Source organism: Macaca mulatta, chromosome 12 (genome assembly GCF_049350105.2).
Source record: "Macaca mulatta isolate MMU2019108-1 chromosome 12, T2T-MMU8v2.0, whole genome shotgun sequence".
Taxonomy (NCBI): Eukaryota; Metazoa; Chordata; class Mammalia; order Primates; family Cercopithecidae; genus Macaca; species Macaca mulatta.
In genome coordinates this window covers 6,457,736-6,480,931 of record NC_133417.1, presented here as the reverse complement: position 1 = coordinate 6,480,931, position 23,196 = coordinate 6,457,736, and the positions used below count along the sequence as shown (strand labels likewise).

At 48.8% G+C, this 23,196-nt stretch overlaps 1 protein-coding gene across 2 annotated transcripts; it reads right to left on the bottom strand.

The window, feature by feature from the left end:
• Window positions 1-598: 598 nt before the first annotated feature.
• Window positions 599-22,869, bottom strand: PTPN18 (protein tyrosine phosphatase non-receptor type 18). 2 transcript variants are annotated; one of them, XM_001093333.4, is made up of 15 exons: window positions 18,710-22,869; window positions 16,326-16,434; window positions 15,991-16,067; window positions 15,807-15,902; window positions 15,654-15,692; window positions 6,377-6,445; window positions 5,147-5,209; window positions 4,781-4,923; window positions 4,354-4,420; window positions 4,195-4,272; window positions 4,016-4,105; window positions 3,693-3,781; window positions 2,534-2,748; window positions 2,085-2,159; window positions 599-1,870 (listed from the first exon to the last, which is right to left on the bottom strand). In XM_001093333.4, the coding sequence occupies exons 1-15, from the start codon at window positions 18,800-18,802 to the stop codon at window positions 1,803-1,805; spliced, it is 1,371 nt and encodes a 456-aa protein (XP_001093333.2). In that variant the 5' UTR covers window positions 18,803-22,869; the 3' UTR covers window positions 599-1,802. The 2 variants fall into 2 exon arrangements, with proteins under 2 accessions (XP_001093333.2, XP_077812830.1); XM_077956704.1 differs by lacking the exons at window positions 15,654-15,692; window positions 15,807-15,902; window positions 15,991-16,067; window positions 16,326-16,434.
• Between the last annotated feature and the right edge of the window lie 327 nt (window positions 22,870-23,196).

The following is a 23,196-nucleotide window of genomic DNA, read 5'->3' as shown; positions in this document are numbered from 1 at the left end:
ACCAACCTCACCAGCAGCAGGCTCACAGGAGAGGCAGGGGCATTGGGAGAGTGGGAAGCAGCACAGGGCCAGCTCTTTCATGAAAACAGAGAAACAGGGCAGTTCTAGAGTGGGAAGTAGGGGCACAGAGAACAGGAAGGAAAGGCGGCCAGCGAAGGTATATCACACCAGCTCCCACTGTGGCCACCCAAGCCAAGCCTCCTGGAAAAGTCTGGGAACTGTTAAAAATCCACATCTCAGCATCACCCGGCCAAGGGGTGGGGTGGGGGGGTATGAACACATCCCCCATCATACCCTGATTAAAGGCTGCAGGAGAGTGGAGTTCATGCCAAGGCACTTGAGATCGACCAAGGATGCAGCCAGGCAGAGGCAGGGGAAGGCCAGCCCTCACCCAGAGAAGGGCAGGACAGGGGTGGACATGGGACCCAGGGCACTGTGGCGGTACAGACAGGGACCTGGGCAGGCACAGTGTCAGTCAGAGGTCCAGAGACCTGAAGGTGAGAGGGGCGGGACCCTTGAGGTTCCAGGAGAAAGCATCTTGTATTCTTCCATTTTGCAGTGACTTGGAGATTTGTCCACACCAGTGCACAGGAGGCGGTTTCTTTTTTTTTTATTATTTTTTATTTTTTTTAACAGCTGCTTAATGTTTTATCCTAGCAGGATAAAACCTGCTAGGGCCATTTAAAGTGTTTCAAATCTTAGAGGGCTGAGCCTGGTGGCTCACACCTATAATCTCAGCACTTTGGGAGGCTAAGGCAGGAGGATTGCTTTAGCTCAGGAGTTCGAGACTAATCTGGGCAACATGGCAAACTCATCTCTAAAAAATAAAAAAAAAATTAGACCTGTAGTCCCAGCTACTCGGGAGGCTGTGTGAACAGCAAGGGGTCAGTTTGGTTGGGGGGTCTGTTTGGCTGGGGTCTAGATAGGGCCTGATTTGCTGGGGGTCCATCTGTCTGAATAGCTGGAGATATGTACTCATTTGGGGGACTTCTCTGTCAATCTGGAGGATCACGTCTGACCAACCAACTGGGGTTCACCCATCAAGATGAGAGTCTGGCTGGCTGGCTGGGATGTCAGGATTCCATGGGGCTGATGTCTGTCTGTCTGGCAGTCCATCTGGTTGGTTAGGAGTCTGTCTGGCCAGAAGGTCTTTTCAGCCAGCCAGCCCACCTGGGGGATGGGGGTAGGGTCTGAGAAGTCTGTGTATCTGTTCAGCTGGAGATCTGTTTACATCTGTCTAACTTAGGGGTCCACCCGGCTGTCCAGCTGGCAGAGGTGTCTGTCTTTTGGGGGCTCTGTTTGATGGTCTCTCTGGCTGGGGGTCCCTTTGTCCACCTGTGGACTGTATCTCTGAAGGTGTGGCTGTCTGTCCAGGTTGGTGGTCCACCCGTCTGTCTGCCTATCTGGAAGTCTTTTTATCGGTCTGCCTGGATGGCGAGGGGTCCATCCATTTCTCTGTGTGGTCCCCTGAGTGTTCAAGTGAGGCAGGCTCAGGTGCTGAGGATGGACTAGTGTGTTATGTGGTGAGAAGTCTCTGGAAGCTCATCTGTCCATTCTCCCCTTCATAACTCGGGGGCCATGCCCCTTCCCGATCTTCTTTCTTGAATCTGCTCCGTGCAGCCTCACCAGCCATTATACCAAACCTACCTCCTCCAGCCTCAAGCTTTGAATTCTACAGTCACGGGCAAAGCCCCCGCATTTCCCACCCTGAGAAACATTTATTTTGATTCAGGCGCACTGTTTCCATTCTGCACACAGCAGTCCGAGCTCACACGAGGCAACAGGCAGGAGCTGGCGCAGACTCACACCCGGGTCCACTCAGCAGGGGGGTCCCGGGGCCCCTTCGGCCTCCCAATGCGCAGGTTGAAACCTGGGAGAGGAAGGGTGCCGTGGGTCTCATGACGAAGCTGAGGTGTGCGGAGGCTGGCAAACACGAAAACGGCCATCCCCCTGCCTCCAGGTCCTTCTGATTCACTGCAGCCACATCCACAGGACTGAGCTCCATGCCCCATCCCTCAACCCCAGACTCCCGGGGTTCACTCAAAGCAGCAAAGTCCCGGCAGCCCAGGCTCTCCTTGACTTACCTAGCCCACCGGTCTGAGCTCCACCCGGCACGTCCTCGTAGGCGCCAGATGCGGCAGGACTTGGGTCAGCAGGAACTGAGGGCAGGAGACCCCCAACACGAGTCAGCTCCGGAAGCCCCAGGGAGTACCAAGACCCCACCCCTGGCGGGGATGCTTCCTCCGAGGCCCGAAGAGGAGGGCCGAGGGCGCCCGGCGGGAGAAGCGGCACACCCCGAACGCAGCCTCCAGCCTTTGGGCGCGGCCGAGACAAGCCCGCTAGTGTCGCCCGGAACCTGCCCCGGGACCCGGACCGCGACCGCCAGGGGGCGCTTCCGGGGCGTGGCCAGGGACGCCGCGACGTCAGCGTCGGGGCGTGGCCAGGTTAGTATGGGGGCTGGGGGATTTCACGGCCGCCGGGGTCCCGCGGACCACAGCAAGGTGACCCTGAGAAGGAGCAAGCCTCGACTCACCGCGGCCAGGCACCGTGCCCCGCACGTCTTCCGCGTGCGCCCCGGGCCGCTGGGCGCGCGGCGTCACCTGGCTGTAGAGCGGCACCTCCTCCGCGCTGCGCGCCCCCGTCCCGGTCTCCGGTCCCGGCCCGGCGCCCGCTGGAGCCCCGCGCTTCTGCACCACCGCGTAGGTGTCAGCCATGGCGTGGCCCCGGGACCCGGGCACCGAGATGCTCCTGCAGGCAGGGAGGGCCGGGAGGAAGTGAAACGGCGGCGCTGGGCAGGGCGGGAGTGGGGAGGCTGCTCAGTGCGCAAACCACGGGCTTCCTTCCCGTCGAGGCGGGAGACGGGAGGCAGGGCTCCCTGGGTGGGAGGCCTCGCTTCTGTGTCCCTAGCGCCCTGCACGTTAGGTGGATGAAGGAGGAACGGGGTCGGCCTGAAAGGTAATTGGAGCAGTGCTGGTTTGAGGGGTGGTCATTTCTGTGTCAGTGTCTACTGAATACGAGAGTGCGGAAGTGGCATAGAGGACCGGGAAGGATGGCCGCAAGGACAAGAGCCTTAAGTCTCCGCTGCAAGGCGGCTCAGTCCCATGCCCGCAGCACTCAACGTGCAGCCTGACAAGAGGGCGGCATCTAGAATTATTTGCTGAATTGTTTTTTGTTGCTTTTTGAGACAGGATCTAGCTCCATCGCCCAGGCTGGACTGCCGTGGTGCAATCTCCGTTTACTGCAACCTCCACCTTCTGGGACTCTCCTGCCTCAGCCTCCGAAGTAGCTGGGACTATAGGGTCCCGCCAGCACGCCTGGCTAATTTTTGTATTTTTAGTAGAGACGGGGTTTCACCATGTTACACCAGGCTGGTCTCCAACTGCCCTCAAGTGATCCACCCTCCTTGGCCTCCCGGAGTGCTGGGATTACAGGCGTGAGCTACCTGAATTAAGGTTTGATTGGAGGATCCAGGAAAGGTCTAACTCAGAAGGCAGGGCAAGCCTTAGAGGCAGAGGCAAGGGGACCACTGTGATAAATGAATCATCTTGGAGTGGGTTCCCAGGGCTCAATTTAAAGAAGGGGCCAGAGAGCACTTGGCGAAGTGAACAAGGAACGGACTGGTGTTCCAAGGATGAGGAAGGGGTTAGCCTGAGAAATTGGGCAGGGAAGAATGTGGGAATGGAGCCGGGTACCTGAGGACGCCTCCTGGTGGGCGGGGTATGGCGAGAAGTGCCCGGGGAGTCCGGAGGAAGAGGGCATCGTCGTAGAGTGGGGCACAATTCTGAGGAAAAACAAGAGGGGAGGCTCCTGAGGGAGGAAGCTGGCCAGGTCTCTCACGGGGCTCTGGGAGAAAGCTTAAGAAGGGAGAGCCTGATAAGGATGCCCGGAGGAGGGCACAGGTGGATGTCATAGTCAGTGCCTGCTTCCGGGAGTCCCGGGGGCTGGACCCTGCTTGGGGTCCTGGTCTCTGAGGGTGCTGATGGCAGACAGGAGAGTGGGAAAGGGGCCTCTGTACCTCTTTGATGTTCTGGTAGTGGGGGCTGGCATTCTGGAGCGTGGAGCAGAACATCTGGGCCACCGTGTGGTACAGGAACCTGTATTGCTCCTGTTGGGGTGAGGGACCATCAGGAAGGGAAGGCAGGGAATGACAGCAGCGGGCCACTGTCCCTGAAGATTAGGAGACCCAGCGTTCACCTCTGTCTGAACGGCCGCAGGCCGCTGCTTCCTCATCTCAAGGACCACATCAAAGAGGCTGAAGTCAGGTGGGATCATCTGGGGCAGACAGACAAGGCACTTGAGCAGGACACGAGGTCATGGGCAGCACACTGCACACACAGGATGCCTGCATCGTACCTGGGTCAGGAGCAGCTGCCTCACATAATCCACGGTGCACAGGACACCTGTTCGCCCACAGCCCGCACTGACAAGAGAATCAGAGCGTGCCTGGTGAGGTCCTGACCACACCCCTTTTAGACAGGGCATTTGGGGATGGGGGTGAGGGTCCTAATGGATCCCTTGCAGAGCCTCTTGATTCCCAGAATCTCCAGATATCTGAGCAAGGAAAACCTTTTTAATCACTTACATTTTGTTGAGCAGCGGCTGTGTGCTTATTCCCCAGCTGAGTCTACGCTGAACAAGTGCTCACAATTATAGTCCATGGAGGTGAGCAAGGTTCTCAAAATAGGCACTCAGACTATAAGACTAGCCCCATGCCCTGCACTCCCCTCCCTGCCCTGTCGCCTCTGCCTCACCAGACCCTCCTGAAGCCCATTTCCAGAACCTGCAGTGGACACAGAGGGGTTCAGGGCCAGATCCCTGGAGGCGACGGGCTTCCTCCACCATGGCAAGCATGTGGTCAGGACTGCTGGGGACCCCACGGTCTGGCCAGGACATATACTGTAGCTGGGACACAGAACGGGACTCCTGAAACACAGAAAAAGATGAGCAAAAGACTTAGGAAAAAAAAAAAAAAAAAAGCATTAATTGGGTACCTACTATACACCTGGCCCACTTCTAGGCATCTTCCATTTATATCTACCGGAGAATAACTGAGGAGGTGGGTACTAGTATGATGCCCATTTTTACAGGGGAGGAAATCCCTCCCCTTTCAGGAGCCCCTTTGCCTCCTCCTTCCTTTTCACAGTACCTTCTGGAATGTGACCTTGAGGGTCCTCAGCATGATGTCCTCATTCAGCCACTTCTCCTTTATCTGAGTAAGGGGGGTGGGGCAAGTAAGAGGGAGGAGAACAAAGATCACAGGTACCAAAAGACATTTATAGAAAGCAAAGCATTGCTGATTAAAAAATCAAATACAGAAAACATTTTAAAAATTCATATAGCCTGGCTGGGGGCGGTGGCTCACGCCTGTAATCCCAGCACTTTGGGAGGCCAAGGTGGGCGGATCACGAGGTCAGGAGATCGAGACCATCCTGGCTAACACGGTGAAACCCCATCTCTACTAAAAATACAAAAAAATTAGGCAGGCGTGATGGCGGGCACCTGTAGTCCCAGCTACTCAGGAGGCTGAGGCAGGAGAATGGTGTGAACCCAGGAGGCGGCAGAGCTTGCAGTGAGTGGAGATCGCGCCACTGCAATCCAGCCTGGATGACAGAGCAAGACTCCATTTAAAAAAAAAAATCTGGCCGGGCGCGGTGGCTCAAGCCTGTAATCCCAGCACTTTGGGAGGCCGAGGCGGGCGGATCACAAGGTCAGGAGATCGAGACCACAGTGAAACCCCGTCTCTACTAAAAATACAAAAAAAAAAATTAGCCGGGCGCGGTGGCGGGCGCCTGTAGTCCCAGCTACTCAGGAGGCTGAGGCAGGAGAATGGCGGGAACCCAGGAGGCGGAGCTTGCAGTGAGCCGAGATCGCGCCACTGCACTCCAGCCTGGGCAACAGCGTGAGACTCCGTCTCAAAAAAAAAAAAAAAAAAAAAAAAAATCATATAGCCCAAACTTCCCCAAAGCTTTCATTAAGGAAACATTTGACACAGGAGAAAAAGAGGAACTATTATAAAAACACAAGCCCTTTTGCAGTGAAAAGAGATGATTTTGTTCTAAACTGAAACTTCTATTGTATTTATTAAGTACTAACGGTATGTATGACTTGAGAGTTCCCCCAAGCTCTTTTGAAATGGTAAGAGAAGTAAGACTTTCAAGAACCTAACCAGGCACATTTACATGACAGAGATAACTGTGATTGTAGCCAAAATAAAAAAGCAAAGGCTATCCCTATATTAAGTTCTAACTATTTGCAGGCTAACACCAGAGGGTTTCCTGCAGTGTGAGTGGACTGTGGGTTAAATCATTCATCCTTTTAGGCCCAACCCAAAGCCTTTCCACCCTGGGAGTCTTCCTTGAAACCTCCCACAGCTCACCAGAGTGATGCAGAAAAGCCCAGTCTGCAGCGGCTCCTGCTCCTGGGCCCAGTACCGCTCACACCTTTTCTGCAGAAGGAAAGGGAGAAAAGGCAGGGAGTGAGAAGAGGGAGTCAGCTTTAGAGCCAGCTCAATCCTGCCACAAGACACCCCAAGTGCTCGTGGTGTAAGCACAGGCAGCTATACTTATAACCTATAACAGGCCAGCCAACAGAGCCATCAGATTAAACACATGCAGACCCAATGGAGGTGCGCTGCTGACCATGCAGGGGAAATACAGTCCAGGATACCCTCCCACTGTAAGCAGCTAGAAACTGGACAAAATACATGAGCTGCTATTTTCAGACACTGGTTGGCAGGCGTTGCAGTACTGTGGTCACTGAACAGACCACTCTGGCTTATTGCATGGAAGTGTCACCAGGCTGTAAGACATGAGTCTAACGATCCCACAGAGTTGAGCCAGAGACCATAGCTCAAGGAGGCCAAGGCAGCTAGAATTTGCAGGGCTGAGTCCTGCAAGGAACAGAGCTATGCAAATAAAAACGAAAGAAAAACTTGCATAGAAGTCCCCTCCTTGATTCTTTGGTTGAATAATCTGAATATATACAGCATGAAACCCCATGAGGCCAGGCAAGAATAACTTCCCATGAAAGAATAGTAGGGATCTGTACAATGAACATTTCCTTGAGCTCACTATGAGAAAGAATTCACATTCCCTCTAGCTAGAGTGTAGAGGCATTATCAACTATAAGGGGCATTTAGTAGGGAACCTAGAATGACCACACATGAGAAGTATGGCTAAATTAATTCTAGAACAGAGGCTACTTGATCAGCCATCCAAAAGTTCCTGAAAAGGCAAAACACTCTAAAGAAAACAATCCAACACTTACCTGTGCAAAATTCAAAATATCAAGCATCCAATAAAATTGTACTGGATATACAAAGAAGCAGGAAATTGTGACCCATAACCAGGAGAAAAATCAGTCAGTAGGAAAGGGCCCAGAAATGACAGTTCAGGAAAGAAGCGAAAAATCTTAAAAGAGCTAGTACAAATATACTCAAAGATGAAAAGGAAAACATGAACATGCTGCAGAGTGGAATGAAAGATAGAAAAAATACCTGAATGGAATTTATAAAGAAGAATAAGATGTATGAAATGAAAAATCCACTAATAGCAGAGTAGACACTAGAAGAAAAGATCAATAGACATAAAAACATAGCCATATAAATAATTCAAAATGAAATGAAAAAAATGAAGAGAATCAGTTCTCTGTAGAAATATACCAGACAGTGTAGTGTATGTGCACGTGGAGTCCAGAAGGAAAGGAGAAAGGGAGAATAACAGAAATTTATGTGAAGAAATAATATGTGAAAATTTTCCCAAATTCGATGAAACTCTGAATCCACAAATTCAAGAAAGTCAATGAATCAGAGGGAGAATAAACCTAAAGAAAGTCACACCAAGGCAGATCATGATCAAATTACTGAAAAAGAAGATTTTTTTTTTTTTTTTTTGAGACAGTTGCTCTGTCACCCAGGCTTGGAGTGCAGTGGCGCAATCTCGGCTCACTGCAACCTCCATCTCCTGGGTTCGAGCGATTCTCCTGCCTCAGGCCCCCGAGTTGCTGGGATTACAGACACACACCACCACACCCAACTTTTTTTTTGTATTTTTAGTAGAGACGGGATTTCATCAGGTTGATGAGGCTGGTCTCAGCTCCTGACGTCAAGTGATCCACCCGCCTTGGCCTCCCAAAGTGCTGGGATTACAGGCATGAGCCACTGCACCCGGCCCCAGAAGAGAAAATCATAAAAGCATTTCACCCAAAAAGGCACATCACATACTGAGGAACAAAGTTAAGAATTATAGCAACATTTTGTCAGAAACTGCACGTCAATGGTATAATATCCTAAAAATGCTAAAAACCTTTTCAGACAAAAGCTGAGGGAATTAATCACAAACAAATTTGTACTCTGAGAAATGTTAGAGTAAGCTCTTCAGATGCTTACAGACCGTGGCTGCTGCCTGTAATCCCAGCTATTAGAGAGGCTAAGGCAGGAGGATTGCTTACAGCCACTTCAACACCAGCCTGAGCAACATAGCCTATATCTTAAAAAAAAAAAAAAAAAAAAAAAAAAATTAGCTAGGTGTGTTGGCAACATAACTAGCCTGTATCTAAAAACAAAAATTTTTTTAATTAGCTGAGTGTGGTGGCACACCTGTACTCCCAACTACTTGGCAGGCTGAGGTGGGTAGATGGCTTAAGCCCAGGAGTTTGAGGCTGCAGTGAGTAGTGACTGTACACTGCATTCCAGCCTGTGTGACAGAGTGAGACCCTAACTCTTAAATAAATAGAATAAGTAAGCTCTGCATACAAAAGGAACACGATACAAATGGAAATACAGATCCACACAAAGTAGCAGAGTAGGGAGAAAAGTAAGTGGCTAAATGTAAAAGACATTTCTCTCATTTTAAACATCTTTAAAAAAATAACCTAGTGAATTTTATCAAAGAGGAATTAATACCAACCCTTCACAAACTCTTGCAAAAAACTGAGAGGAACCATTTCCCAACATATTGTGTGAGGCAAGTATTACCCTGCCACCAAAACCAAAGACATCACAAGAAAAAAAAACTACCAACCAATATCTCACAAACATAGAAACAAAAATTCTCAAAGAAATACTGGCAAAGTGTTAAACACCATGACTAAGTGGGGTTAATCCCAGGAATGTAAGATTGGTTCAATGTATGAAAGTCAATGTCATACACCATATTGGTAGAATACAAAACAAATGATCATCTGAATAGATGTGAAGAACAAAATTTGACAAAACCCAACGGTCTTTTATAATGAAGTTCATTAGAAACTCAGTGCTCAGGATTTTTACTGGGGCGCCTTCTGCACAGCATGCAGGCACACTCTGCCGAGGCTGTACCAAAATGTCAGACCACCAGCAGAAGAACTGGTGTTCTGCATAAAGCATTTTGTTTGTGTTAACAGTTTAGGCAGAGTGAGCACAGTTACCAGAAAGCTAGGTTTCTAGAGGCCGCCCAAGAGTCTACAGGAAGGCCTTTCTAAGCATAAACAGTTATGCTTGCTATGTTTAACTCTTCTGCACAGCAAGGGACCTGCCCAAAATAGCCAAAACAATCTTGAAAAAAGAACAAATTTGGAAGACTCATACTTCCTGATTTCAGAACTTCTACAAAGGTATAATCATCAAAACTATGTTATACTGGCACAAAGATAAACACATCAATCAACTTAATAAAATTGAGAGTTCAGAAATAAACCCTTATATTTATGGCCAATTAATTTTCAACACAGGGGCCAAGACCATTCAATGGGCAAAGCATATAGTCTTTTCAACAAATGGTTCTGGAACAACTGGATAGTCACATGCAAAAGAGGGAATGTGGACCCCTATCTCACATCACGTAGAAAAGTTCACCCAAAGTAAATCTGAGACCTAAATGTAAGCAAGAAAACTACAACACACTTAGAAGGAAAAACAGGAGTAAGTCTTTATGGCCTCTGATTAGACGACGGCTTCTTAGATACACCAAAAGCACAGCAACACAATAGATTGGAATTAAAATTTCACAAAATGTTTGTGCTTCGAAACACACCATCAAGAAAGTGAAATGACAACCCACAGAATGGGAAAGACATTTTAAATCATGTACTGATAAGGGACTTATACCCAGAATAACTCTTACAACTCTTACAACTCAATAATAAAAGACAACCTCAAAAAACCCAATTTTAAAATGAATAAATGACCTGAATAGACATTTGTCCAGAGAAGATATACAAATGGACGAATAAGCACATGAAGACCAAAACCACCATTAGGGTGACATATATGTCATTGTCATATGCCACACGATGTTTTGGTTAACAACAGATCACATGTACGATGGTGGTGCCATAGATTATAATGGAGTATATGTAGAAACCTGACACATGGCACTTGATATTGACATTGCATATTTAGTTGGGGAAATGACTGATACTCAGTAATGGTGCTGGGACATTTGGTTTTCCATATGAAAAAATACATATAAATAAAAATGTATATACCCTCTATGTTTGTGTAAGTATACTCTATGATGTTCCCAAAGAGAAGATAGCCTAACAATGTAGACCGTATCCCTGTCATTAAACTACACATGTCCCTCCCTCTCTCTCTCTCCGTTGATGGGAACGTGAAATGGTACAGCCACTGTGGAAAACAAAATGTTAAACATAGAGTTATCATATGATCCAGCAATTCCACTCTTGGTGTATACCCAAGGAACTGAAAACAGGGATTCAAACAGATACTTGTACACCAATTTTTTTTTTTTTTTTTTTTTTTGAGATGGAGTCTCACTCTGTCTCCCAGGCTGGAGTGCAGTGGCGTGATCTCGGCTCACTGCAAGCTCCACCTCATGGGTTCATGCCATTCTCCTGCCTCAGCCTCCCGAGTAGCTGGGACTACAGGTGCCCACCACCACGCCCGGCTAAGTTTTTGTATGTTTAGTAGAGATGAGGTTTCACCATGTTAGCCAGGCTGGTCTCCATCTCCTGACCTCGTTATCCACCCGCCTCGGTCTCCCAAAGTGCTGGGATTACAGGCGTAAGCCACCGTGCCCAGCCCGTATACCAATGTTTGTAGCAGCATTATTTACAATAGCCATAAGGTACAAACAACCCAGATGTCCAACAGGTGAATGGATAAACAAAATGTGATATATATATACAATGAAATATTATTTGGCCTTGAAAATTGTGAAATTCTGATACACACTGCAACATGGATGAACCTTGAAAAAAGGACAAGTATTGTATAAGTGTATTCTTGATTCCACTTGCACAAGGTACCCAGAATGGGCAAATTCATAGGGACAGAAAGGACAATAGAGGCTGCCTGGAAATGGGGGAATGGGGAGTTATTGTTTAATGAGTACAGAATTTCTGTTTGGGATGATGAACATGTTCTGAAAATAGACAGTAGGAATGGTTACAGTAGGAAAGGTACCTAATTCAATTGAATTGTACACTTGAAATTGTTTAAATGGCCAAATTATTTTTAACATTGCTCACTGAGCACCTATAAAATGGCAAATTTTATGTGTACACTTGAAATTGTTTAAATGGCAAATTTATTTTTAACATTGCTCACTGAGCACCTATAAAATGGCAAATTTTATGTTATGTATATTTTACTGCATCATTTAAAGAAAGACACAATGGCATACCACTTCACATCCCCTAGGATGGCTATAAAAACAGAAAGACAGTAACAAGCATCAGGGAGAAGAAATGGGGACCCTCAAACATTGCCGAAGAAATGTAAAATGATGCTGCCACTGTGGAAAACAGTTTGGCAGTTCCTCAAAATGTTAAAAATAGAGTTTCCATATGGCCCAGCAATTCCCAGCAATATGCAAGAGACATGAAAACACACATCTACACAGAGACCTGTATATCAGTGTTGATAGCAGCGCTGTTCATAATAGCCAAAAAGTAGAAAGAACCCAAATTCTATCAACTGATAAGTAAAATGTGACAGATCCATTCAATGGAATAGTCTTCAGCAAAACAAAACAAAAACAAAAACAAAAAAAACATGCTAGGCAAAAAAAAGGCTACATGTTATATGATTGCATTTATATGAAATATCCAAAGTAAGCCAATCTGTAAAGACAAAAATAGATTAGGGATTGTCTAGGGCTGTAACGGTTGGTGGGAAATGGGGAGTGACTGCTAATGGATATAGGATTTCTTTTTCTTTTTTCTTATTTGTTTATTTATTTATTTATTTATTTTATTTATTTTTTTTTTTTGAGAGACAAGAGTCTTGCTCTGTCGCCAGGCTGCAGTGCAGTAGGGCGATCTTGGCTCACTGTGACCTCCAACTCCCTGGTTCAAGCTATTCTCCTGCCTCAGCCTCCTGAGTCGCTGGGATTACAGGCACGTGCCACCACACCCAGCCAATCTTTGCATTTTTAGTAGAGACAGGGTTTCACTGTATTGGCCAGGATGGTCTTGATCTCCTGACCTCGTGATCCACTGGCCTCAGCCTCCCAAAGTGCTGGGATTACAGGCGTGAGCCACCATGCCTGGCCTGGATTTTTTTATGGAATGATGCAAATGTTCGAAAACTTACTGTGGTAATAGTTGCATAACTCAGGAATATAGAAAAATGATGGAATTGTACACTTTAAATGACTGAATTGTATATCAATCAATACAGATGTTTAAAAAGGATATTCTAAAGCAACTATAATAGCAGTGTACTTTGGTGTATATTTTATATATAGAACTAAAATATATAGTAACAATAGCACAAAGTATGGAAAGGGGTAATTGAAATATACTACAGTAAAGTTCTGACATTTTACATGAAATGTACAATATTATTTGACTATAGACTATAAGTTAAAGATATATATTGTAAACCCTAAAGCCACCACTAAATATTTAAAATAAAGATGTATAGCTAATAAGGGAATAATTACTATGCAACAGATTAATAAAAAATTCTCACTCTGAAAGACAGAATAAAAGAACAAACAGAGCAAATAGAAAACAAATAGCAAGAAAGGTAGGTCTAAACCCAACATTATTGATAATTACATTAAAGGCTAAATATTCCAATTAAAGGCAGAGACTGTCAAATTAGATTTAAAAGTAAGTCCTGGCTAGATGCAGTGGCTCATGCCTGTAATCTTAGCACTCTGGGAAGCTGAGGTGGAAGGACAGCTTAAGGCCAGGAGTTCAAGACCAGCCTGGATTATACAGTAAGACTTAATCTCTACAAGAAATAAAAAACAATTAATCAAGCATGGTGATGTATGCCTGCAGTCCCAACTCCTTAGGGAGGCTGAGCTAGGACGATCACTTGAGCCCAGGAGTTTGAGGTTACAGTGAACTATTATTGCACCACTCCATTCCCCTCTCTCTTTAAAAAAAAAAAAAAAAAGTCCCTACGATACACCACCTACAAGAAACACACTAAAAATTAAAGATGAACATAGATATAAAGTAAAAGAATGGGAAAAGACGTATGCAAACTCTAAAGAAATTTAAGGCAGGGGGCGGTGGCTCCTGCCTGTAATCTCAGGACTTTGGGAGGCTGAGGCAGGTGGATCATCTGAGGTCAGGTGTTTGAGACCAGCCTGGCCAACATGGTAAAACCCCGTCTCTACTAAAAATACAAAAATTAGCTGGGCGTGGTGGCAGGCACCTGCAATCCCAGCTACTTGGGAGGGTGAGGCAGGAGAATCACTTGAACCTGGGAGGCAGAGGTTGCAGTGAGCCAAGATCACGCCATTACACTCTAGCCTGGGCAACAAGCGGGAAACTACATCTCAGAAAAAAAAGAAAAAGAAAAGAAAAGAAAAGAAAGAAATGTAAATGGCTATATTAATATCAAAGTATACTTCAGAAAAAAATATTAACAGAAATAAAGACAGTCATTACATATTAGAAAAGGGATCCAATCATTAGGAAGACATAATCCTAAATGTATATGTACTCAATCATAAAGTTTCAAAACATGGAAAGTAAAACTGAAAGAATATTAAAGTAGATTTCAACATTCCTCTTTCAGCAAATAATAGGACAAGCAGACCAAAAAAATTGTCAGAAATAAGACTTGAATAGTGCTGTTGACAAACTTGACCTAATCGATATTTATTGAACAAGAGGATCGGTAATTTCAACACTCTTCTCTAAGCAATCGATATATTTAGAGAAAATAAATCAGTAAAGATATAAAATACACAGTAAAGATACAAAAGTGTCTTTCAAAAAAGTCTGTCAATTGACCTAATTGGTATTTATGGGACACTCCAGCCAACCAAAGCAGAATACATGTTGTTTTCAAGTACACGTGAAATTCAAGTAGAAAATGAATTAGTTGGGCGTGGTAGCATGTGCCTGTATTCCTAGCTACTCAGGAGGCTGGGGCAGGAGAACTGCTTGAACTTGGGAGGCAGAGGTTGCAGTGAGCTAAGACTGCACCACTGCACTCCCGCCTGGGCAACAGAGCAAGACTGTCTCAAAAAAAAAAAAAAAAAAAAAAGGTAGAAAATGAAAAAATCAATAGAGAAAATGAATACAAATGAATACAACCAAAGCAGTTTCTTTGAAAAAATAATAAAAAATCTCTAGTCCAAAGATTGGCTGACACTTTTATAAAGGGTCAGATAAATACTTTAGAATTTACAGGCCATATAATTTATTCACCTTGCAACTACTCAACTCTGCCAATGTAGCATAAAAGCAGGCATAGACAATACGTAAATAAATGAGTGTGGCTGTGTTCTAATACATTGTTTACAAAAAAGAGGTAGGAGCATGAAAAAAGAGATAGCAAGATAGAGAGATGAAACAGAAAGACAGAGAGAGAGAACACAAATGACCAAAATCAGGAATGAGAAAGAGACATCAGTACAGATCATACAGTCTCCACCATCAGCTAGTCACCCCAGGGAACCCCCACCCCATCCATGGAGCAGGCAAGAATGTAGAAACCACATGAAGCTATGTGCCTTCAGCCTTCATTGTTGACATGCATTTATTTATTTAACTAATTTATGTTAACAGGCAAAACAAAAATCCCTGGACTTACGGATCTTACCTTCTAAATCGGGAGATTAAGAATAAACAATGTTCATAATACATTTGTAGATTATCCAGTGTGTTAGGAGTTTGCAAGAGCTGTGAAGAAAAAAGGAAAAGTAGGACAAAGGAGGGAGAGTGGAAGTTCTGAGAGTTTAAAATGGTGTGAAGAGCCACCCAGGAAGGTCTCACTGAGGACTTAACATTTGAGCAAAAACCTGAAGGAGGTGATAGAGCAAGCCATGGAGAAGGATGTCCTAGGCTGAAGGAATAGCCAAGGCACAGGCCCTGAGGGAGAGCCATCCCTGAACATGTGGGGAACAGCAGAGACCAGAGTTGTTAGAGTGGAGTGAATAAGGAGGAGAGAGGTGGAAAGAGAGATCAGAGCCTACAGGGGAAGAAGTCAGAATAGGGCCTTATGGTCTAAGGTGTGAAATGGCTGGGAAGCCCAGCAGGAGAGGGGTTGCTAACACTGGGGGATGAATAACAGATCAACAGAAACTTAGAGCAACAATGGGGCTTCCCACAGAGCCACAGTAAGGTCACTCCAAGAGCTGGACCCTCGAGTCCTGGGGTCAAGGAGGAGCTAGCAAGATCCCTCCTCCCTCCTCCCTCCTCCCTGCATGAGGACATGAAACCTGGGGGCAGAGGACACCTACCCGCCCGTTCTCTATCTCCCGGCAGGCCATCAGGATCACCTAGACAAGGTGGGTCAGGGGAGAGGAAGGTGATTTGGGTGAGGGGGCCAGGGAAATGCCGAGGGGTTACTTAGATGTTGACCCCACCATTGTGCCCTGCCCCCAAGTGCTGACCTTGACCCCAAACTCCCAGACCAGTCTCCAGAAGTCTAGCAGGGTGTGAGGCAAGGGTCCTTGAGTGGCAATGTAGGCCAGGCTTCCATCCACGCCCTGGTGAAGGCCGAATTCACTACTGAGATTCTGCTGCCCACCCCCCGGCCACTCCCAGTCCACCTCCTTCCGTGACCCCAACCCTCACCCGGATGAAGTTGCCATTAATGTAGTCGCTTTGTCCCTCTTCCTGGAGCAGGGAGAGGATTACTCGCGTCTGATCATCTGTCAGCAGATAAGGTGAGAAACGTGGAGTTTGGGGAGGATAGGGTGACCGAGGGTCTGACAGCCCCCTGGCTGAAAGCCAGCAGGGGACCACACACCTGCAGAGATCCCACCAAGGTGCCCCAGTGGGCTGCTGAGCAGTGCAGAGGGTGAGGCTCTGGGAGGAGAGCGCAGTGGGTGACTCCAGTGCACACTGATACCTGGACAGTGGCGGTGAGTGCCCGGCTGCACCGGCTCCCTACGGAAGCCCCGACTTACATGGCAGCACGTCTTTGTAGCGGTTCTTCCTCATGTTCTCTGGCCAACTGCCCGCCTTGGTGGAGCACATGCCATCAGCCTTCCAGGCGGCCGAGCGGGCCTGGATGTCCTGGTAGAGCATCATGAGTGGGCCAGGGAGGGGAGGAGACAGGAGAGGAGCCAGGTCAGAGTCCCGGGCCACCTAGGCACGTGCAGGATACAAAGCCAGTGGCCTGGGGAGGTGAGTGCAGACCCCGATGGCACCGGGCCTGCCTAATAATAATGATACAGAAATAGCAACCCAGAGCACCTTCTCTGTGCCAGTCTCTGTGCTAAGGGCATGTAATAATCACAGGTTCCTACGACATAGGTACTATTATTGAGGCCCCCATTGTGCAGGCGGGGAAGTTTAGGCACCACGTGGTTCAGCGACTTATGGAAGTTCCCAACCAGGAAGACACACGGTGAGGATTGAACTCAGACCTCTCGGCACCCACCCCCTGCACACTCAATCTGTAACACTGTCCTGTAAGCAATAACTGCGATGAAATATATTAAGGGTTATATAACTAAACCTAAGAGAATGTACAATGCATAGGCATTATAATGGATAACATATTATGTACAAGATACCATAGGTACTGTGTTACTGGGATATTATAATAATGTTTAGTGAATCGCGTATTACCATCATCGTCAGGTATTCATAATCTCAATGATAATAAGTAACACCCATGCCACTTAGAATAGTGTGTGCCAGCCACTATTCTAAGTGCTTTACTTGGTGCGTTGGGTCATTTAAGCCCTCATGATGCCCTTGTGTAGTGGGAACACCTAGAAGAGCCCAGTGATTCCTGCACATGCGGGAGGCAGTCTTGGGGGATAGGGGTGCCCTCACCACCCAGCCTTTGGCATGTGAGGCCCTGGGCGCTGTGCACGGTTCAGAACCCACCCAGTCGCCTGATGTCATATATCACATGGGTATTACGTTTACGTTTGTTACACACATTCTTATATTGTGTAATTATGTATTTTACATTTATTATGCATTTCTTAGTTTCTTATATACAATGTTTCTACATGTGTGTAAATTACTTAGGTTGATAATTATCTGCTACATATTGTATATTTACTTACGAAGTTATCATATAACTTTGGTCATTTTATAAATTATAATCTTTGTTATATTCATTTGTTGTATTGTTTTACGCAGTTATACAATGTTTATTGTATAAACGGTCATTTATACTATTTTTATGTGTTTGTCATATATTGCTAAACTTGATATGCATCACCATATATCAGTTTACGCATTTGTAAGGTATGTTTCTATGTCTGGTACGTAAGCTATAAGCTATTACACTTTAAACACGTCATTGACCGTAGTGTGCAGTGCGTAGCATGCTGCGTGCGCCTTCCTAACGCTGGGCTTGCACTACCCATATTGTAACGTTTAGACTTTTTGTTTGGTTTGGTTTGGTTTGAGATGGGGTCTCACTCTGTCGCCCAGGCTGGGGTGCCGTGGCACCATCTCAGCTCACTGCAACCTCTGCCTCCCAGGTTCAAGCGAGTCCCCTGTCTCTGCTCCCTAGTAGCTGGGATTACAGGCGCGTGCCCACGCAAAGTTGATTTTTGTATTTTTAGTAGAGAAGGAGTTTCGCTGTGTTGCCCAGGCTGGTCTTGAACTCCTGAGCTCAAGCGATCCTCCCGCCTCGGCCTCCCAAAGTGCTGGGATTACAGGTGTGAGCCACCGCACCTGGCCCACGTTTAGAATCTTTATAGGCAGTGACGTTGGCCCCTGCGAAGTGCGCGCCCAGTATGTGCTAAGCGCTTTCCACCCGCACCATTTAATCCTCAGGCCAGTTTGGTCATTCATGTCCCCATTTCACCAGGGAGAAGCCGAGGCCAGAGGGGCCAGGTAGACCGCCGGGACCACACGCGGATTCGGGCCCGGACGCGGATTCCGGCCCCGCGTTCACCCCCTCACCACGCCACGGCCCCCGCGTTCCTCTTCGCCCTGCTGCAGCCCCTTCCTTCCTGCGGTCACAGGGGACAGTCAGGCCGCCAGGAGCGGCGGGGCCGGGGCTGTCCGGGGTAGCAAGGCCGCCCCCCTCCCTGCGGCGCCCGCCCCGCCCGCCCCGCCCGAGCCAGGTTGTTCCGGGCGCGCGAGGACACCAGGAGGGTGTGCACGGTCTGTCCAGGTCTGGCCGCGGGCGCCGCGCTCCGGGGCCGGTGGGCAGAGGGCGAACACGGAGACAGTAAGAGCGACAGAGAAGCGCTGGGGAGAGACACACGGAGAGATCCCCGAGGCGGGGAGACACCCGGGACGCCGAGACAGAAAGGCAGAGCCCGCCGGGGGCGAAAGACCGGAGTCCGCGGGGCCAGGGCCGGGGCGCGCCACTCACGCTGAACTCGCCGGCGAGGACGGCCCCCTCCAGGCCGCCCCGCGCCTCCAGCCGCTCCAGGAAGCTCCGCGCGGCGTCCAGACTGCGGCTCATGGCGCCGCGGGCCAACGAGGTCCAGCCCGGCCGCCGCGAGTGTGGACGCCGCGGGAGGCGGAGGCCGGAGACGGAGCCCCCGCCCTGGCCTGGGCAGCCAATGGACGCGCGCGGCGGCGGGCAGGGCGCCCCAGCCTCGGTGTTCGGAGCCCGCGCGGCCCCACCCCGGGCGCTCGGCCTTCACGCCCATCCGCGGAAAGTGTGCGGAGGTTAGAGACGAGCTGGCTTCCGGGATCACCGAGGGGAGGCTGGAGAGAACGGACCGGCACCCGGGTCTCTTCAAGGACAGGCCTAGGTCAGCCCCCTTCTCGCCCAGGTGGGAAGAATTAAGAGGGGGTGTCAGTGGAACGGGCGTCAGTGGACACTGGTTGGAGGTCGTTGAGGGGTTGAAAGGTAGCATTGGGGCCTGGATGTGTGCCTGAGTCTTTGAAGGGTCAACAGGGGCAGGATGTCAGGTGGTGAATTTAATTCACTAGGAGCCATCCGAGTGTTGAAGGCACACTTTCCTAAAGGGCCTGGTAGGAAGTGGTTTTGGCTTTGCTATCTCTGCCCCAGCCGCTTAACTCAGCTGTGGCACGTGAAAGCAGACAGTATACAGTGTGGCTGTGTCCCAGGGAAACTCTTTATGAACAAAGAAATTAGAATTTCATGTAATTTTCATGTGTCATGAATTATTCTAGTGTGTGTGTGTGGCCTACAAGGTGTGGATTGCTGACCTTGGCTTAAGGGATGGAGGGATCAAAGCGGGTCTGTGGGGTCAGCAGCCAGGGCTGTTTGATTTATTGTGAGGTCTGCAGGGGTCGCTGTGAAATCCATGGTCATCATTTATCAGTTTCATCTTGGAGCATTCTAAGGGAGGTCGGAGGTCAGTAGTAATCATTTAGGATGGCGGTGATAGGGAATTCACTGGAAGTCAGCTGGGGTCCCTTGGATGTTCATGGGGGGTGTCAGTGGATATTAATGACAGTCATTGGGAGGCCAGTGGATACCTGGGACAAGAAGTGAAAGTAATCGTGGGGCCATTGGGATTTAAAGTGTTAGTAACTGAAGGTTCAGAAGAGTCTGGAAAGTCATGGAGAGCTCTGCTCAGGGCACGACAGTGACTCTCGGTGTAATCTCTGAGGGTTTGTGGATGGCCATGGAGAGCCAGGGAGGTAGAATACAGACGCGTCAGTGAGCTTTCAGAAAATAAGTACATTTGCTGGGAAAGTTATGGAGGCTAAGCCCCTGAGCACACATGGTTATTAAGGGCAGTCATTATGGGCTAGAGGATCTCTGTCCAGCAGCAGGGATCCTGTTGAGGGTCTGTCCTCATAGGCTGAGGTCTGTCTGACCGGTGGAGGACATGTTGTCCAGCTGAAGGTCTGGGTGACCAGGTGGGTGGTGTGTTCTCTCCTCTGGGGTAACGTCTCTGTCCATTTCGGGGAGGGAGCCTGTCCTTGAGGGATTCTGACCTTTGCCTGGCTGGGGGGCTCAGGTGTCTCTCTGGCCATAGGTCTATTTGGATGTCTGGCTGAGGGCCTTCCCATCTGTCAGTAATCCGTCTGTTTGTCCCGCTGGGTGTTTCCCTGGGATCCTGTCCATCTGGAAGTCTGTCCAGCCAGGGTGTGTGTGTGTGTGTTTGGTGGTTTGTCTGTTAGAGGATCTGAGTGACTAGCCAGATGCTGCCTTGTGGCCTGTGAACATTAAGTGGCTGAGGCTGTGGTCTGCCGTTTCTACTTCCAGCTGCTTTGAGTGTCTTCCTGCCCTGGTGTTCACCCTCACTCCAAGCCCCCCTTGTTGTTAAACCCACCTGTCCTCCTGACACCCGACCATCCCTCATGTCTCTCCAAACATCCAGACTCTTAGTTTGTCCTCCGTTCAGCTCAGGCTGGGTGTGGGGGATGGGAAGACCCCACATTTTCCAGAGGCCCTGGCTCATCCCAGATTTTCTCTCCCGGAGGACTGCCAGCTGTGTTCTTACGATGAGACTCACTGCTGCTGGTGGCCCTCCTGTTCACACTGCCGGCAGCCGTCTCGCACAACGGGAGCAGCTGGCACTGCTGCAGAGACCCCAAGCATGCCAAAGCCCACGTGCTACGTGCCAGTCTGTCACCTGCCCACCAGTCAGTGTGGCCAGATGGGTCGCTCAACAGAGCCGAGAGAAAGATGCACAGGGACAGGTGCACAAGGCTGTGAGTTCAGCCTGCTCCGAGGCTGCAAAGGGGAAAAGAGAAACTACGGTGGAGACTGCTGGCAGACATCCGTTCCTCCGGGATGTTTACGGGGAGCTCCTTGGAGACTGCTGGCATCTCCCGGGTACAGTTCTTCTCCAGCTTCCTTTTTTGCTTAGTTAAAAAAGGGCAGAAGACTGGAACCAAAATGTTTGAGTCAGAATTCTGGCACCATGACTTTCTCAGTATGACCTTGGGCAAGTCGTTTAATTTCTGTGTCTCAGTTTCCTCTTCTGTAGGGCTGTGTCTCTTCTTGTTGCTTTATTGTGAGAATTTAAGGAAATCATTGTATATAAAGCATTTAGATAGAACAGCACTTGGCTTGCAGTATACACTTGGTGCCATTAATATTATTATTACACAGCTAGTTTCCTTTTCTGAGACTGCCACACCCACCTCCTCTAAGTTAAAAGAAAAGTGGAAGGGGGGGTAGAAATTTGAAAACATTTTCCCACTGTTTCATTCTGTTAAAAACCTTCAAGCTGGTCGAGCTGTCCTGTTGGTCCATCCCCAAGTCTGGCATTTAGCAAACAGGAAAAATGCACCCCTCTTCAGTGCAAGAGGAAGCCGTGGCCGTGCCCCTTCCTGTCCGCTGCCTGAGAGCTGTAAGTCCTCTGGGAGAGCCTTTGTTCCCGTCTCCATTAACTCCCCTCAGGTGTGCCAGGCTTCAGTGTTCCGAATCGAAGACACCTCTTGGTCCCTCCCTGGGAAAGGGTCAGCAGCTCAGCGCGAGGGAAACAGGCCAAAGAGAAAGCCACCCTTCCCCTTCTCCGCGCTGAACCAAACCCCAGAATCCCCGCTCTGTGGAGGCTGGCTGCTGCCCGCAGGGGCTGTCCTGCAATTCTGCTTCCGAAAGGAGGGGAAACCGCTGGGAGTAGAGAGAAAGCCCTCTTCCCCATCTTTAAAATGCTCATAACAGCTTTTCCCCACTTCTCCAGGGCAGAGCCTGGGCATCTGCATTGCCCAGAGCAGGCCCCTGATGTGCCCCTGGAGGAAATAAACTCGGGCAGACAAGTGCTCTAACAGCAACGCTGGTAGCACTCTGGGACTTCCATGACTGACAGGCGGGTCAGGCTGCCGCCTCCTCAGCCTGCAGGTTCTATACCTAATGCTGGCCCAGCCTCAGCACACTTCCTCTGTATGCGGTGCTTTATTTAGAAAAGACCAACTGGCCACGTTATTGTCAGCAAATGCCGGCCGGGGTCCTGCACAGATAAGGGCCGTCTGCGGGCCCTGATTGCACAGCCCATGGATCACAGCTGAGTGTAGTTCCCAGGACAGCCAAAGGGAGGCATGGATCCGTGTGCGTCGCTGTCTGCCCATCAATTGTAACACCAGAGAGACATGAGTGTGCATCCATGCTTGGGTGATGTAAACACCTCTGGAAGGATTCCTGTAATGAGGGGGACCCTCACTGCTGCTGCTGACCAGGGTGTTCTGAAGTCCTAGGCAATGCAGGGTGGCAAGGAGAAAGGAGGGAGGGGTCCATCAGAAATGCTAATTGGCATATAGTATAATCAGCTACAAAGTTTTAGAAACTCTTATGAAAAACTGTAAGGACTCGGCCGGGCGCGGTGGCTCACGCCTGTAATCCCAGCACTTTGGGAGGCCGAGGCGGGCGGATCACAAGGTCAGGAGATCGAGACCACGGTGAAACCCCGTCTCTACTAAAAATACAAAAAATTAGCCGGGCGCGGTTGTGGGCGCCTGTAGTCCCAGCTACTCGAGAGGCTGAGGCAGGAGAATGGCGTGAACCCGGGAGGCGGAGCTTGCAGTGAGCCGAGATCGCGCCACTGCACTCCAGCCTGGGCGACAGAGCGAGACTCCGTCTCAAAAAAAAAAAAAAAAAAAAAAGAAAAACTGTAAGGACTCACAAGAAAATTTAATAAGGTAGCTAGTTAAAATATACTAAGTAGGCCAGGCATGGTGGCTCATGCCTGTAATCCTAGCACTTTGGGAAGCCGAGGCAGGTGGATCACGAGGTCAGGAGATCGAGACCATCCTGGCTAACACGGTGAAACCTCATCTCTACTAAAAATACAAAAAAATTAGCCGGGCGTGGTGGCGCGCACCTGTAGTCCCAGCTACTCAGGAGGCTGAGGCAGGAGAATTGCTTGAACCCCGGAGGCAGAGCTTGCAGTGAGCCGAGATCGTGCCACTGCACCCCAGCCTGGGCGACAG